The 17510-nt window shown below is 36.9% G+C and overlaps 1 protein-coding gene and 1 pseudogene across 3 annotated transcripts; one reads left to right on the plus strand and one right to left on the minus strand.

The window, feature by feature from the left end:
• Positions 1–441: 441 nt before the first annotated feature.
• Positions 442–4551, minus strand: LOC120112219 (annotated as a pseudogene).
• A 1511-nt stretch (positions 4552–6062) lies between these two features.
• Positions 6063–14590, plus strand: LOC103719962 (zinc finger transcription factor YY1-like). 3 transcript variants are annotated; one of them, XM_008809451.4, is made up of 6 exons: positions 6063–6476; positions 6672–6730; positions 7887–8086; positions 8758–8847; positions 10914–11057; positions 13712–14590. In XM_008809451.4, exons 1-6 carry the CDS (start codon positions 6391–6393, stop codon positions 14243–14245), a joined length of 1113 nt encoding a protein of 370 aa, XP_008807673.2. In that variant the 5' UTR covers positions 6063–6390; the 3' UTR covers positions 14246–14590. The 3 variants fall into 3 exon arrangements, with proteins under 3 accessions (XP_008807673.2, XP_008807676.2, XP_008807675.2); XM_008809453.3 differs by lacking the exon at positions 6063–6476 and adding an exon at positions 6486–6585; XM_008809454.4 differs by lacking the exon at positions 6672–6730 and having other exon boundaries at positions 6095–6476.
• Positions 14591–17510: the final 2920 nt, after the last annotated feature.

Here is a 17510-nt window from a genome sequence, read left to right on the forward strand (position 1 = left end):
TGCACCTTCACTATAGTTCATTTTTACTGGCTTACTGTGTCAGAACAACAGCACTGTAAAGGCCACCAAGAGTGCATATTCAAATTGTGAGGCAGGAATATTGGTGCAGTAACAGCCCTTCTTTCTGCTGAGGTAACAGATTGCCAGACTTCATAATCTCTGCATCAATCCCAAAGTTTGTTACAAAAATAGTCATGATACAACTTACTTTTGTTAAGAAGACTGCAACATTCTAAACTACCTTCATATGGAGCAGATGACTGGTATTATACAAGAGCTGGCCCTCATTTTCTTTTACTAGTCTCGATTTATTTATACCATGCTTTCATCCATGCAGGCAGGTTCTTGTGTATGTCTAGATGCATGTCAAAAATGTGTACACAATACTCCTTGTGCAATGTGAAATTATTTGTAAGAATGTAACCTACCTTTAAGTGCACTTTATTGTTGATTGGATTTTAACACAAGGCCTTCCAGTTCATCAACAATTGCAGCATAGCAAAAGAAAAATTGCTCCTGAAAATTACCAAACAAGACAAAAAAATTCAGCTATTCTATAAGTCAAATAAAAAGTGTTTTCACAATGTACTATATTTTAGTTTTAGATTTTGATGCAACAATTTTCTGATAAGTATTGGACAATTTAACAGTTTGTAAAATCATGGGTAAAATATTTTTCTGTTATTCAGAATCAGTACTCAAATCTTTCATATTTGCATAAATTATCCATGGCTAATGATCTTAGCAATCTTCAGTTTCATGTAATAAAATTGGGACCTTCAAAAAAATTTTGTTTTAATATCACATTAGAATCATTGATTTCCTACTCGAAAGTTTCAAACTTCAGTTGCTGATCCAGTTACTTTATATGATATCTTTTCCTTTTTGCATAATATATTTGTTTCTTATGAACTATCCTTAATTTTCTTATGTAAACAGCAAAATCATATAATTATTTTTTAAAAAACAGTCTGAACTAAAATCTATATAAAAATACAAGAAAGAAGAAATACCATTGTCTGAACCATCCCAATCCGCTGAGATCCAAATTGGGTAATAGTTTTAACAAGATCTAAAGAAGACATATCGCCGATAAGGATCCTTTGGATGGTATTATGAATTGTACAGTATGTACCAGTCGTTCCAATACCTGCACTAAGCCAAAAGAACATGACCCTATCAGATGGAGTATATTATATGTTGGAAAAACCAGTTCGGTCCACCCATGATGGTTCAACCAAACCGGTTAACCAAGAGACATGTTTTTTGTTCATGTCCAAAGACATGATCTTCCATGTCCAAAAGAGATGTCTTTCCAAAGACATCTCTCCAGCCCTTAAACTGTCTATAGACAGTTATGCATTAAAGCTATATATATATATATATGTGTGTGTGTGTGTGTGTGTGTGTGTGTAAGGCTTCATTTTGTAAAGGGTGTCGGTTAAGAGAAAGGAAAGAAAACCATAAGAAAATAAGAGAAAAGAATGAAAAAAAAGAAAAAAAAAATTCTAGAAATTCTCTGCAAGTGTCTTGGGCATTTAGGTTGCGGAAAACAGTAGATTTTCATTGGTGAAATCCGTTCCTTGACCAGTGAATCGAACCAAAGGAAGAAATCTGTAAGTGATCCAGAATTCTTGCTTCTGTAAATGTGTTTATCTTTCATTATAAAATATGCATATTGAAATGAAGTAGGCTATCAATCTAAAGTTTAAACCTGCAATGCACAACTACAGGGCCAAGATCAGCGGGACATGGTACATCCTCTTCAGAATTTCCCCAACAGAGACAGTATCACAAGGCACCCCATGATCAGGCCATTCAGGATACTGAATGTGGAGAACAGGCAGGGCAAACTCCTCCAACTACAAGAAACAGAACAAGCAAATGAACTTTATTTAAAAGGACACAAATTTCGCGAGCAAGGAAAAGGCTTCTGATAAAATAGTATGAAAGTAAAACCAGATCTGGAGATGTGAATGCATATGTGTGCATGTATATGTTACTTTCTTAAAATAAAGAAGAGTATATATGTGATTTTATCACAAGACTACATTATTATGAGCAAGCAGATGGAGATTTTATTAAGTAAAGAAAGTTTGCATATTGCTGATGAATGAAATGAAACTGAAAATAAGATTCACTTTTAACTTCAATGTGTCAGCTAAGACACACATGCCCCTGTGACTCTACCCTCCAATGCTTGATTCTGAACATCTCAAGCTGATGAACTCAGAAAACGAAGAATGATCTCTGAACACTCTGGGTAGCTTCAATGAACTCATTGGCCAAATCTACCAGTCCAAAGGGCAAGCCTCAATAAAGAAGACATTTGGCATCACAAATAGCAACAGCATAGCATATCTTCCTTCTATGCAACTAGGAAAAAAAACAATTTAGGCATTTCCCTATACTATTAGAATACCCCTCATGACTAATACCAAGCCCTCCTCCCCACTTGGCTGCACCTCACACCCCTCTCCAACAAAAAAAACACAGAGAGAGACAGAAAAAGGATAAGGACACATGATAATGAGGATACCTACATGGATGAACTCGTACTATAAAATTAAAATTTCTAGATATAGACACTATCTCATATGCACGCATTTATTGTAACCACCATTCATTTTATTCAGAACAAATTATCTCTCCATGGCTTGTAGAAAAGCAACAACTGATGAATAATGCTGTTTTAACAAAAATGTAAATTTATTTATACAAAAATTTGCAACTGCAGTTTAAAGGTGAAAAACCATAGCATCTAATTTTTCCTATTGAATTCATTTTATCTCTTTGCACTTCGCCTCCAAGCAACGCAGCACTGACGAAGACTTATTGATTCTTGTATTCTTAGTGAAAACATTTGTTCTTCCAAATTCTCTCAGCCCATTCTCTGTTTGAAAATAATCAGCACATTTTTTCATCATCTGCCATTATTTGGAAATGAGATGACTGTTTGATTTCTAGAACCTAATAACGACAATCAGTGGAATCAAAGAGAAACTGCGGGATGCAGTTACAATATGAAGCATAAAAAGAATATCGATGCCATACATAAAGCACTAACACAACCGAAAGGGATGATGCAGGGCATTTCGATTTATACAAGGCAATCATGAAACTACACTATAATAATGACATTAATTCCAACTGAAGAAGGGAACTGAAATGAAAGTAGCAGCAGCACACAATAGAGTCACTCAAAGTTAGCAGATGAAAGCTCTCTAATACTCAAACACCTTATAAATAAATAGGAGATCGGTTCACTTCATCTATTTTCTTTCTTTCTAGCAGCAGGAGGTTTAGCAAGACACGACAAAAGGGGATATATGCGCTCTCTCAAGCAGATAAGAACAAGACCATACTCGAAGTCGAGCTCTTTTACATCTTCCAAGGTATGAAAATAGCAGCTGTCAAACTGCTTCAAATTAAATAATGTGGCAAGAATCTTATTATATGCACACCTGATGGTCGTACATGCATATATGGACTGTCAGCTTAGAGTATCAATACCCACAGATATTAAGTTTTCAAGAACTTCAAACATAACTTGAATGGAGTCTAACAGCATGAAGCAGAAGCATGAGCAAGAGCAGATAACATATGAAAGCAGGAAAGTAGCAACCCTAGAGACAAGGACTCAAAGGAGTCACTGACAAAATACTACTGTTCCAATATAAGATGTTTACCTAGTATTATTATGTAAGATACTATTGTCCAAACAGTTTGCTGACTTTACTTAAAAAATATCAAAAAAAAAAAAGGAGTGGGCCCCTGTTTTGTTTCAAAAAAGGGGCAGCCCCTACAGCCGGTTGCTTGGGGAGAAGATGAGGGCTTTCAAGCCCTCTCTCCCCCTCATAGCCTCTCCTTTCTTTTTTTTGGGGGGGGGAAGTTGCTTAGCGGTCCAAAGTTAGACCCGTTTATAACGAATAGTCGCTGTTGACTGTTCTTACCCGTTTTTTTTTTTCCACCTTTCCTCTCTCTCTTTTTCTCTCTTTCTCCATCTCTTGCCGGATTTTTTGAACCGGGGGGCAGAACCAAGCTTGTCCACCCTCCATACGGTCCAGTATGCACTAAACTAGGCAATTCAGAGTAGTACAGCATTCCTTACATATCAATATGCAGCAATTGCCATATCTTTGGCATATGGTCTCGAATTGGAGAAGTGACAATTAAAATAAAATCTGAGCGAACTCAGAGTGTTCAGAGATAGTAACTTAGTAACTTGTACCGTGACGAAGCTTGCATTGATATAACCACTCCCTAGAGATTTGATGTTACTAGAACCGAGAATGACTCTGGTGTTGTCAACTGAAAAGAGAGAAGAAAACAAAAATCAAGCAGATTTGTATATTAAATAATTTTGAAGATGGTCACTGCAGAGAAATGTGATGTTTGATTTTCTGAAATGACTTCAACTTATGAATCAAGAACGATGCAAACAAAATGGAAATTACATGGCTTGACATCTATATAACGATTTTTGTTCAAATTGGCATCTTGAAGAGCCAATCTGCACCTTCTCACCATCTCAGCCTTTGTTAACCTCATTTCCTGGAAATATAAAAGCACTTATAATGAATTGCAAACTTTGAGGAGCACTTAGAAGCAAACAGAGATCATGTTATGGTGCATAGTGCATATTGCGGTACCAATATGTAACGACCCATACAAGGATCCATGCAAGTATATATTTAGTCCAACATTAGTTATTCGCCAGAAAGATCTTAAGTGCTTGTATAGGACTAAAAAAATCAAAAAAATATCTTTTGTTTTTAGTTATTTTGGGTGAGGTCTTAGATTGTGACAAATGCCATCCGAGTGGTCCCTGCCTATGGCCCTTGTGGACTAGTATTAGCTCATTGAGGCTGACCACGATCCAATTATGGTATTTATGATTATATGTAAATATATTTAGATCCTTAGCTTGATGAGAATACCATGCCTTAAACACACAGAGAGAGAGAGAGAGAGAGAGAGAGAGAGAGAGAGAGAGAGAGAGTATATAAGGACCTATGCGAGCATGGTTTATCTATGCAAAATTAAGGAACTCAAAAAAAAAAAAAATACATCCTATCTAGCCATTTAGGATGTAGTCATGGACTCTAATAGTACTATATATGATATTGTATCAAGATATCTAACAGTATATAATAGCTTCACTACACTGCAACGAACAAATAGATAGAAAAACTTAAGATTTCAGGCATGTCGTCATTAAAAAAAGTACTGGTCTTTTTTTTTTTTTTGGGCTAGAACGGGTGATTCATATCTGACGAGTACGAATATTTCCAATAAAATCAGAAAACAAAATATTTTGGAGTGTTCGAAATAATTCTCCATCCTCAGTCCACATGGTACTATCTGTATGGCTGATCACATAGATGGCCATCCAAACTGCTGCTTTATTGGCTTTATGAAAAATATTCTTGTTCTAAAAAAAGAGGAGAAGAAGAGAGGAGGAGGAGGGTACTGGTCACCTTTTAAGGCACAAACTTCTAACTCAACTTTTCTGTAAGATATGATGAACTTGATCTTAGTCGAATGGTGCTGGCATGTTGACAAATCCTTAAAAAGTCACATCAATGTACCTTTAGATTGTCCAATAGAAGAGTAGCATTTAGAGGAAGAATCGGTTTTAACCCTACCAAAGTTTTGACCTCCCTTGCACTGAGAAATATTAAAAATGTGTAGCAATCCTAATAGGTTAATGATATAAAGTTCATTATCTTATGCAGGTAAAATTTTTTAAATAAAACATTAAAAAAATACATATTTTTTTATTATTTAGTGCATAAGTTACGAATTCTCAAATTATATAAATTTTGGTATACATATATTTTAAAAATCGTAGGTCACATCTTACTTCCCCAATCATCAAAATTGGATTCCTGTTATCCCATCAGGATATGACTTCATCTCACTTAAAATCCAGTCATCAACATATAAAAATAACAAACACCACACACGTGCTTGTGCTGCATGGCTGTTGCCAGGTCAAATTTCCATGGCCTTTATCCGATCTGGGCTTGTCAACCGGATCCCAGGGTATTATTTAATAAGATCTAGGAAAAGGTGAGTCCAAGGGGAGGTGAGACGCTAGAAGCCAGGGGGATCAATTCATGGCGGCCTTTCCTCCCCTATCAGGGCTTCCTGCTACTCTTATTAGTCGATTCCACCGGTCACGTGGACTCCCCCACCCAAGCTCCTCCTCTGTGCCTCCTCTTCCTCCACTCGCGATTCGAACTCGTTCTTCCCCTTCTTCTTCCTAACCCTAACCTTAGATCTCCTTCGATCGCCCGTCCGCCATTAATCTTCTCGGCAAGAGAGGGGAGAAAAGAGAAGCAGAAGAGGGGGTGGGGGTGGTGGGGGGGTGGGGAGGAGATAGAGATGGATCTTCAGACGAACCACTCCATGTTCGAGAGGCGGCCGCCCGCCAAAGATCGGGCCCCCGCCGTCCGGTGGTTCAAGGAATGGTGCGTTCGCGCCTCTTGTGATTTTGGTTTAGGGACTAGGGTTTTCTTGTGATGATCGCTTGGCGTGGCGTAGGGTTTGCGGGAAGTTTGGGGATGTAGCTTGTATCGTGTAAGAAAAAAGAAAGAAGAAAAACCGATTCGTTGGCAAATGTTTTGATGAGTCTGATTGATTTCCTTTGGGGTTCTTTGATCTAGGGTTCCGCAGGAAGTGGTGGCGACTGGTGGAAAGTGCTCTCTTTTGAAGTGGGTTACAGGTATCTTTAACCCTGCGATTATGAGGATTAGGGTTCTCTTTTCGATTGATGAAAGGTTAATTTTCTCGTTGTGAACTGATGGGATCTGAAAGAGTGCTATTTCTTCTCTTTTTATGCGCATTTCACAAGGTGATGGAACTTGTTCAGGGCAGGGTTGGGTATGTTAATCAAAATAGCCCATTTTCTAGGTTATTTGGGATAACTCGGATAGTTAATATTAAGGTCCGTCGTACCAGTACCGGTCGGTGTACCGATGGCGGCCCGGACCGGTATGTACCGATCCCGTATCAGTACGTACCGGTGCCGAACCGATCCCATACCGGTACGGCAGTTCTATCGGTTTGTTTTTCGATGAAAAGCTTTCGGTACCGAATCCCCCGCTGATCCAGTACCGGCCCTAGCCCGGACCGGATTGTACAGGCCGGTATGGCATACTCTGGTTAATATAATATTATAAACATTCAAAAACCAACATTCTGTGTTGATCATTGAGAAAGCAGTTTGGGTATAAGAATAATCGTTAACCAAAGAACATGGGAATTGAGCACCTTTTATCTTGTCGCAGCTAGTTTACTGAATGGTTCTTGGCACAAAGTTTTTATAGAAACTTGGGTAAATCTGCACACCCAAAAGGATTTTTTCAATTTGAAAGCAATAAGACTTATTAGTATTTATTGGTAGGATCGATAATGGGAGCAAATTAAAGTCTTAAAAGTTGCTTATGTGAAGCATTGGGGAAAAATGGGGAGGCTATCTTTATGCTTGTGAGCATTTTGATGAAGCATGGAGTGATAATATTCAAATTCCTGGCTTAGGAGGTCTTTCTGCTGGTTGGTTTGGCAATGATTTCTATGTGGCTATTAATTATTTCTCGCTTGTCCTTATATATTTTACATCTGTACGCAAGTTTTCAAATGCTGGAAGAGCTATATGTGGCCAGCCAAATGTTTGATGGCATGTTTATCTAGATATTTATTGATGTCTCTTGCAAAGTTAGCACTTAGCTTCTCCCATCGTGTATCCAGGTTTGTTGTTTCCTTAATAATTGATATGTAACCAAGGAACGGAACAATAGTGGACATGTTTAAGCATCTGCATTAGCTTGTCTTGCCTGATTGATATCTAATTAGTCCCCCTTTTTTAATACATGTTCTAGAGGATATGCTAAAGACTCTGAGAGAGAAATCTAAGGAACCACAAGCAGAAGAGCCAAAAACTGAACCAACCACTGAAGTTCTTTTCCTCTGCAGCTATGAAGGTTGTGGAAAAACATTCGTTGATGTAGGGGTTTTAAGGAAACATGCTCACATTCATGGAGAGAGGCAATATGTTTGCCATTATGAAGGCTGTGGAAAGGTAATGCTCATCATTATTGTTCAATGTTACTTTTGAAATGTAAGTATTTTGCATTACTCAACACCATTCTCCATATCAAATGAGTAAAAGAGTTCAACTAACTGCAGACTCAACTGCTCATCCTTAACATATACAATTTAATGTGTGCTGAATTGTTTTATATACATAACATATATGGATATTTACGTTTCCCCCCGTTTGTTCACTTTTTTTTTTAGTTCGTATATGTTATGTTGTTACTTTAATGTCTTCAACCTAAGATGATAAAATGCACTTGATCTAGATGTTAAGTTTTCAATAAGATGTATACCCGCTCTCCTCTTGAAATTTAAAAAGTTCTGTTCTTCGTTAGATGATCTTGTTTCATCCACATATTGTTTGATTATGTTCCTTTTCACTGTGATTGTGGCCCAATTGATTGCTAGGGACGTAACATTATATTTAACTTCCAGATTGTAGAATGCTTTTTTTTTGTTTTTTTGCTTTCTTGCATTTTTCTTCTTTGATATCGGCCATTCACTGCATCTTATATCTTGCTGGTGTAGTTTCCCATTTTACCCATCAATACTAATATTTATCATGCAAGAGTTACTGTGAAATATCCTAATAAAATATTGATCAATCAAGTCAATTCTCAAGTTACTTCTAAGATTCATGTTTATGCTTTGCAGAAATTCTTAGATAGTTCCAAGTTGAAAAGACATTTTCTTACTCATACGGGAGAAAGGGATTTTATATGTCCTTATGAAGGCTGTGGTAAGGTAGTTATCTTGTCCATTTTTCCATACACTTCTCACATTCTTTTGTTGTGGTGAAAAACCATCCTGATTATTTTTTCCATTCTTGTTGCTTGGGTACTTCTTGTTTTGGATAATGGGATGATTATCTATATGTTGGTGTTTGATTTTTTTTCTAAATATTTAACCATCATAATACGGTTTGGTGCCCAATTAGTTTTTTAGAACGATAAGAAATATATCAAAATTAAATAAGAAAGAGAAGATAACAAGGAGAATAAATGCAGAACAATTTGGAACTTTTTGTCATTCTATCAAGAAAATGATCGACTAAAAGCCAGATGATGTAGATTTAACAAATTAAAGTCTTCCCTTCCGATTTAATTTAAAGTGATATCAAAATAAGAGGAGAAAAGCTCTTTAAAATTTTGTTTTATAAAGATGTTCCAAGTCAACCTCAGGTTGAGTCTTTTCAATTCATATTTTGCATCAGTTCTAATAAAAAAATATGGGATTAGAAAATTATTTTTATTTGAAGATAAGACATCTGGATTTAAAACTTAAAAAAATGTCTTAGAGAGAACATTTGAATTTGAAAGATTGTCCTATAATGGGATTGTTGTGCTTGAGGCTTGCAGTCATGCAATCTGTGATGTATCAAAAAAGAAAAAAAAAGAAAAATTCGCATACAGTCTCCTAAATCATATTGGATAAAGTAATTGTTTGTGAAACTTACTGCAACTACGAATGTTCATAACTCTGTAAAAATCTTCTGAATATGTTTTATTTATGGTTTTCTCAATGGGAAATTACTTATGAGGAAGTTAGTTTATAATGTGATTCCTTGGGGGCAAATGTATCATATGGAAGGAGAGAGTTATGGCTAAAAAAGGAGTAACGAGAAGCCAATGAAACTATTATTGAAGCTTTCAAGAATTAGAGCATTTTGTAGGTGCTATGCTTTTCCAATAGGGGAGGTTTCAATTATTTTATCTGTGGTTGTGAGTGGAGCTCCATTTGGAACTGACAAGAAGAATAGAACATTCTTAACTTTGTTTATCATCTCCTGTCATGCAAATGCTAAAGTTGCTCTATGATATTAGCTTTTTAAAAAATTTTGATTCACTCCTGTAAGTGGCTTTCATAATCATGCCATGGATTCACTGTCTGCGGTTTTTTTGTCGGAACCATGGGCAGCAGGTACTTCAAAAATGAGATGCTGAGGAGGATATAATTGGTTGAGCTAATGACAAAGGGGAGAGTTTGTGCATTATTCATTCCTTTATAGATGTTGCTAGAGTTGGCATCAATTTGTCATCTTGTTGATGAAAATTAAATAGCAGAAAAATTACAAGGGTGTTTTGGGAATGTATTGTTTGGACATCATTTCTCGTAGATGCTGTCGTCATGTGTTACTTCTAAATTCATCCTTACATAAAGAGTTATGATGTTGTTCTGAAAATCTTAATGCTTAAACATATATATTTTCTTGCCGACCAGCCATAGCTGGTTGTTGTCCCTCTCTGAAAGAGAGAGAGAGAGAGAGAGATCTAGGGTTTGAATCCTAGGGGTGGCATCCCCACCATGTTTCTCAAAAATGATACGCATATATTTTTTCAAATTCGGTAAGAAGCTTGTCTTCACGAAAGTTTTATAGGGATGGGAATTTATTTTAGTGATGCATTTCATAATTGATTTTTTACCTCCATTTCATCCTCATCCCTGGTAATTCTATTCAGAGTCTGATTTTATATTTTCAGTTATTGTCACCCTTATTAATTGAGGAACCATATAAGGCTAATCTAATGACTGCTTTTATAGCTAACATCTTTGGTCTGTCATTCGATTTATGAATAGATGCAATAGATATTCAAATTTGCTGGAATTCTTACTAAAATCACCCCATTTTGGAACTTTCTCATAGTTTAGGCATTGAACATTCTTCTGGCATTTTATTTATTTGCAAATTCTTCAATATACTTTCGACTTCATTTTGCCTGAGATTGATTCAGTTTACATATTGATAATCGCCATGAGTTTCATTCTACGCTGTGATGATTCTATTTGACTTATAAAGCTGTGAATTGCAGGCTTTCTCGTTGGATTTCAATTTAAGGGCGCATATGCGAACACATTCGCTGGAGAACTATCACATTTGTCCTTATCCAGAATGTGGGAAAAAATACACACATGAATGCAAGTTAAGAAGTCATATCAAGGCCCACCATGAAAAGGTAAGACTGCCTATTCACTCAGAGCTCTGGGTTGGTTATTTTCAGCCTCATGCTACATCACTCGCTGTTTTGGTCATTCGATGTTCTGCAGAAATACTTGTATGCTGCTAAAGCCTTCTAACTTCGTCAAGCATCAGTTTTTTGGTTCTTCAGACTAAAATAACATTGTCCTTAGACAAATAAGATTGACCTTCTTTTCTGTTTCAATTCTCTCTTCTAATTGATGTGTTGCATTTCATTGATTGTGTACACTGAAAATGAAAAAAGAAGTGAATAATGTCAACATAATAAAGCTCTTGATAGAATTAAAGTTTGCTTATATTAGAATATATCGACATGTTCGTGTGCTCTTCCATTGTATCAACTAGGCAGTGCTAGATGCCGTTCAACCTTTGATATTCCCTGGATCCTTCACCTCCAGATGGCCAATGTGCTGTGTTACTATGTTGAGGTGCCTTGCAGGATGATGCAGACCTCAGCCTCCTTGGAGTGACAAATCCTAGCATGCCAGGAGTAATAGCTCAAAAATTATGGAAGGCTACCAGATGACTTTCCAAATCATTGTTGCCAATGTCCCTTGATGGGTTTAGTCTAAGTTCAACTAGTCTCCGTCTGATGTAGCCTTGTAAACCATTAAAGGCTGCACATTGATTAATAATAGAGTCAACTAAGATCAGATTAGATCTGAATCAAGATGCGGAAGGGAAGAATATAATGGATCAAGAGAAAGAATAAGAAGATAAAGGGATTTTTTTTTGGGAGGGGGGAGGGAAAATTGCCAGCTGCCAACTTCACTCCAATTTTAAGTCCCCAGACTACCCCTAGAAGCATGCAATTACTGTATATGGATACTGTAGGGTGAATAAAACTGTGAACAGTGTTGCTACAGCAACATAACCTCCTTAGTCATCTATTAAGGCTTCAGGCCAAAAGATCTCCACTATAAATAAACACGTACCAACTAAAGATTAAACATAAACAGAAATAACAGCAAAAAAAAAAAAAATGAAAACTAAATAGATATGTTCACGATTTTGATGACCCACAAACCTTAGATGTGTCCTTCGCTTCCGTTGTGTACATCTCATCCTCAGTATCTTCTTAATGGCATAACTTGCACAGTCTTCATTGCTGGATCTCCAAAACTTGGTGATGCAAACTAGCATATGGCTTCCTTGCAATTGGATCATTGGACGATTGGCTCTAGTTCATGTTGATTGACAATTGCACAGTATTTGATCATCTGTCATATGATGTGCAATGATGGTTCTGGTAAATCAACAGAGGATGGATCTTCAAAATACCGGATCTTGGCCAAGATCATTGAACGCCGGTGGATCCTCTCTTAAATGATCGGACACTCTGGACGCTCACATGATTGGTCAATAATTATTGAATATGAACTCTGTTGCTCCTATTCTAGATTTTCAGCTGATTGGCCTTCCTTTATCATGTTTGAGGATGATTCTTTCACCATAGGCTCCTTCTTGTGCAGATCTTTAATCATAGGTTCTTCAACTTGTTCTTCATGTGTCATAATCACATCGAAACTACAGAGATCCTTGCAAATATTACATATTATATTCTAGTCAAACTCTTCTTACAGAGTTTTGTTGGATGATGAAACTTCAATGGAAGGATATCATTCAAACAAAAGCCAACTAATTTGCAATGTCATCTAAATTTGCCTCAGGATGATTCTACCCTATCAAGGAAAAATCACCTCTTACATTGTGCCCTAATACTCTCTTGCTGTCATTATTGGATCCATAATTCTTTTTTGGCTTTCAATTTTTGAAGGACGTACATATGAAGGTTGCTATATGTGTAGCCACTTAGTATCAATGTAAAGCATTGACAGCATTAAAAATTTTCTCGTGATATTATACAAGACTCTTAGTAAAAGTTATTCTGAAAAATGCATCAGGATCCTGTCAAGTTATACTGACATATCAATGTTCTCTTACCAAGAACCAAACAAGATCATATAAGTTCTGTTCGTTGGTTCACAAATTTGAATTGTTGTCTAAAAATTAATCTTCGTATCTGGAGCTGATTGTACAAGGGACACATCTCTAGTTCTTTGTCCTCAATGATAAAAAGAAAGATTTCTACTTCATGAAGCAATTGAAAACAAGAGAGAGCATTCTGTTTGAGTGCAGTTCAAGTGTAAGACAGATATGATGCTCATTGATGTCATGCTTTTCCAGCAGCTTTTGTTGGAATAATAATATATGTGACATGCGAGTAACTTTTCTGTTGCTTGAGAATGAGGTATCTCATGCTGCTCTTGTTGGACCAATGATGTATGTGACACATCAGATGAATAACATTTCTAAGTCAGTCGAGGATAAGATATCATATGCCAGCCTGGCAGTGGCATGGTATGTACTCTGCCATGCCCAGTCTGAGTCATGCATCTTAGAAAGGCACTGGCATAGTATTACATATAGCGAACGCCATGCCATGCTGACCACCATATAATTTTATGAATTTACTAAATACCATTTCTTTTCTTTTCTTTCAATGATAAGTCAAACCTCAACCAAGGGGAAAACTGCTGGTGCGGTGTGCTGCATACATTTATCTGTTTACTTGTTGTCCTACGTACAGAACATCTTGGTATTGACTTGTGTGCCCAATTTACTTCACAGAACTCGGTGATCGATGGAATGAAGCACGCACCAGCAGCAGAAAAGCTCCATAGTACCCCAAAGACTCCTGCAGCGGCTTATGGTTCTGCTTCCTCTGAGCGCCCTTATGCCTGTCCATATGAAGGCTGTGGGAAAGCATATATTCATGAGTACAAACTGAACCTCCATTTGAGAAGGGAACATCCTGGCCACAATTCAGAAGAAAATGGCAAGCCCGCGCCTGCTGCTGACCATGCGATGGATGAAGCCAGCGATCAGGATGCTTATATTGTGAAGGGTGGTGTTGGCAAGAACAATAAAAGAAGCAGCAAGGCCAATCAGGAGCAGAAGATGCCGCCTGCAAAGATGCAGAATCGGAAGGGCTCAAACTCGGCTTCTATAAATGTTAGCACTGTCAAGAAGCAGTGGCCACGCAAAGAGGTTTATGAGGAGGATAGTGAGGAAACGGAGGAAGATCGAGACAATGTTGAAGAGGATGGGTGGACGTATCAAGGTACAAATGGCGATGATGAGGAGACAGAGGATGAAGACTAGGTCTTGGCTTACAGTCTGGTACGAACATTTTCACAGATGTAGTTGATGTCCATAACTGGTTTCATGTTCGACCAGAAATAAGTTAGTTGGCAGTATTGTGTTTTTTCCCCGCTATTATTGAATTTTGGTTAGATTCTGTTGAATGTGGATACCAAGTTGAGAGGACAAAATAGCAGACACAATAAACCTTGGTAAGTCTTATCCAGTCAGAGACTGGGTCTACTTGCATGTATATGATTGCACCCCTGTGCTTGGGTGAGATGTTGGCCCGTCTGCTAAGATTTCCAGCAACAGTTGTTAGGCTTGCTGTTCTTTAATTTCACCAAACTGAAGCCTGTTCACGTTTACCCTGTGAAGTAAAATGGTAGTGCCCATGCTCGTAAGAGCTTAATTCTTGCAATCCAGGGAATTCAGGGGCCCAATCAGGAATATAAAAACAAGGGGCCAAGCTTGAGGTCTTGCAGTGGACTAGAAGCTCATTGATTGGGAGCGGAGACAGCAACTTATTAATGAAGTTAGGTAGGCCAGAGTTATTGACTATATTGTGCACCACGAAGCAAGATTTTTCGAAGTGCTTCAAGAAAGAAAAGCCTTCCTGCTTAACCCTGTGGAGGAAAGGAAGCTCTTATGAATGTGTCACAGATTGTTGCGAAGTTATCCGAGAAACTTGAAGCCCATGATCTTATAAATGAGCTCACCATAACATGTAACGTTTTCCTAACACATATCCTAAAATCCCTAGAGCTAACATGTAACCAGATACTAGGCTCATGAAAAAGAATTGCATGATGGGTTTTGCTGTATTTCCGAATCATGAAGGGAAGGATCTGATATGCTTGGTTTCTGACAAAAATTAGAATTGAAATTGAAATAAATTAGAATAGAAACTGGAATGACTATATATTTGACTCATATTTGGAATTAGAATTGAAATGAGCGATTTCCATTGTTGTTTGATTTATTTAAAAATAAAAATTGGAATCAATTCAAATTTTCAATTTTACCTTTAAACTAAAAATCTTTAAAAATTAATTATTTTTATTTATTTTTATATATTTATTTTATTTTATATTCAAAATACATATCAAGAAATTTTGAAATTGAATATAATTTATTAATTTGGATTATCACGGGGCAAGTGCAGGTGATTTTCTCCTAACTTAGGTCCAAAACTCTCAGCAATAAGCAATCATTTATCAAAGATATCTTTCAAAAAATATTGTGCACGACAAAATATGATAACTAGTCAGATTTTTCAGTGAAGATATATTAGTTAGAAAGATTGTATAGTTGCTAATTTCAAAGCACATTCTATCATGGCTTTATGCACAATTGATTATAGCAAAATAATCGCACATATAAAAATTTTCATGCAGCCATGTAGTGCTGAATTTTACCCACTGGTCCTCTTCCTTGTGTTATCAGTTCCTTGATTTTTTCCCTCCCAAAAAGGCTCACTGCTGCATGACACCCCAAATGCAACCACGGTTCGCGGTTTCAAAATTAATGAAATATTTAATCAAATTGTGTGCGAGCCGCACGATGGGGCAACCGAGCCTCTCATGGCAAGCCTCATCCATCCATCAATTCCCAAAAAAAGCCAAGCACGTAGCTCATTGTCCAGAAGCCACAATAACCACTGCCTCAGTAATTAAGATTAAGGCTTCATTTGGCATAGCTTTTGGTAGGCCAGAAAGCACTTTCTAACAGCAGTTGCTAGATAAGACTTTGCCCGTAGGTCGATTTTTTTTCTCTCCTTTGGGAATTGATCTAGTCTTTCAATCTCTAAGTGATTCTAGGTTTTTAATTATTTCCAGTAAATGACAAGCTTGCCTTACTTGTAACCACTACAGTGGTGAAATACATGAGGATTGGACACGGGGTGGCATATTGTTTGATCAGTTAAAGATCAACTTTTAGACAAATACATGGTGCTTAACAATCTACTTTTATCGAAGTTAGATGCAACAGCAGAAGTGCTCAATTCTTCTACCCCCACCCTGCCAAAAAATAAGAAGCTAAATTCTTCTCAAAAAATATATGTAATGTATCCTATTCTATCTTTCTAAATAATAGTCTTGTAACGCCGGCGCATACAAACAACAACCAATCTCTCACTTCAATTGTGATGGACCAGTTGATGGTGATAATAAGAAGCTGAAATATCCAGTCACTGTGCCATAATAGTTAGATGCATCAGTGGTAAGCAGGCGAAAACAAGGAACATGTGTTGACCGTTTGATGCCTCCTAGGTTGAATACAAGTGCAATCTAGAAGTACTTCATCAAACTAGCCAGCACGAAAACCTTTATTTTCCTTCAAACCACCTCTCTTTTTTTTTTTGTTAAGGTGGGTAAATCATACCTGACGAGTATGGATACATCTAATAAAATCAAAAAACAAAATACCTCGAAGTGCTAGTGGCAACTCCCCATCTCCAGCCCATAAAATACTAACGGAGTGACTGGCTACATAAGCAGCCACCCAGTCCGCATCCCTATTAGCTTCACGGAACTCGTGCTTGGCCTGGAAGTTCCCTCCAGTCAAACTACCTCTTCAGTTATCTAAAATACCACAAAAACTTTTTTTTTTCCATTTTCCAAATTTTTTTTTTTCATATCTATCCTTACAAATTTATAGCTCATTATATATTTACCTCCAAAAATTATTATTTATATGTCTCTTAACAAGTTATCCTTTTTTTTTTTTTTGGCATGGATGCCTCTTTCATTGGATTTTTGACTATGCTTAGTATCATTTGACACTATTGCCATTTTATGTTCATACCCATATTCAATTTACATTGGGAAGATCTATATCTTTATATGAATTCTTTAAAAATATTAATGCAGAAGAATAATCAAGTCATTTTATACTTAAAATGGTTATTTATTAACACAATAAGTTAGAAAGCTAATACGAAGAGCATCCATACAAAAACAGAATAATTTTAGAATTATATATGTAAATATATTAAAAAATAAATATATAACTTTTTTTTCCTAACCATCTTTTCCATTTATTAGGAATACTTAGTTGGTGAATATCTTTCAGGCAAGGCCCGGACTGTCGGAATTTTGTCTAGATTCACGGCCAGGACCGACGGTCCTTTACAGAAATAAATAAATAAATAAGCTATAACCAAGCGGCGGTTGGTGGTTCTCATGAAACCATATCAATGTGATTGGTTGGCGAGCTACGAGGGTTTCGTTAGGGAGCTTTCTGTTTGGTTTGCCTAATTGGATGTCCTTTGCTTGGGGTCCAT

The sequence above is a fragment of the Phoenix dactylifera genome, chromosome 10 (genome assembly GCF_009389715.1).
Source record: "Phoenix dactylifera cultivar Barhee BC4 chromosome 10, palm_55x_up_171113_PBpolish2nd_filt_p, whole genome shotgun sequence".
Taxonomy (NCBI): Eukaryota; Viridiplantae; Streptophyta; class Magnoliopsida; order Arecales; family Arecaceae; genus Phoenix; species Phoenix dactylifera.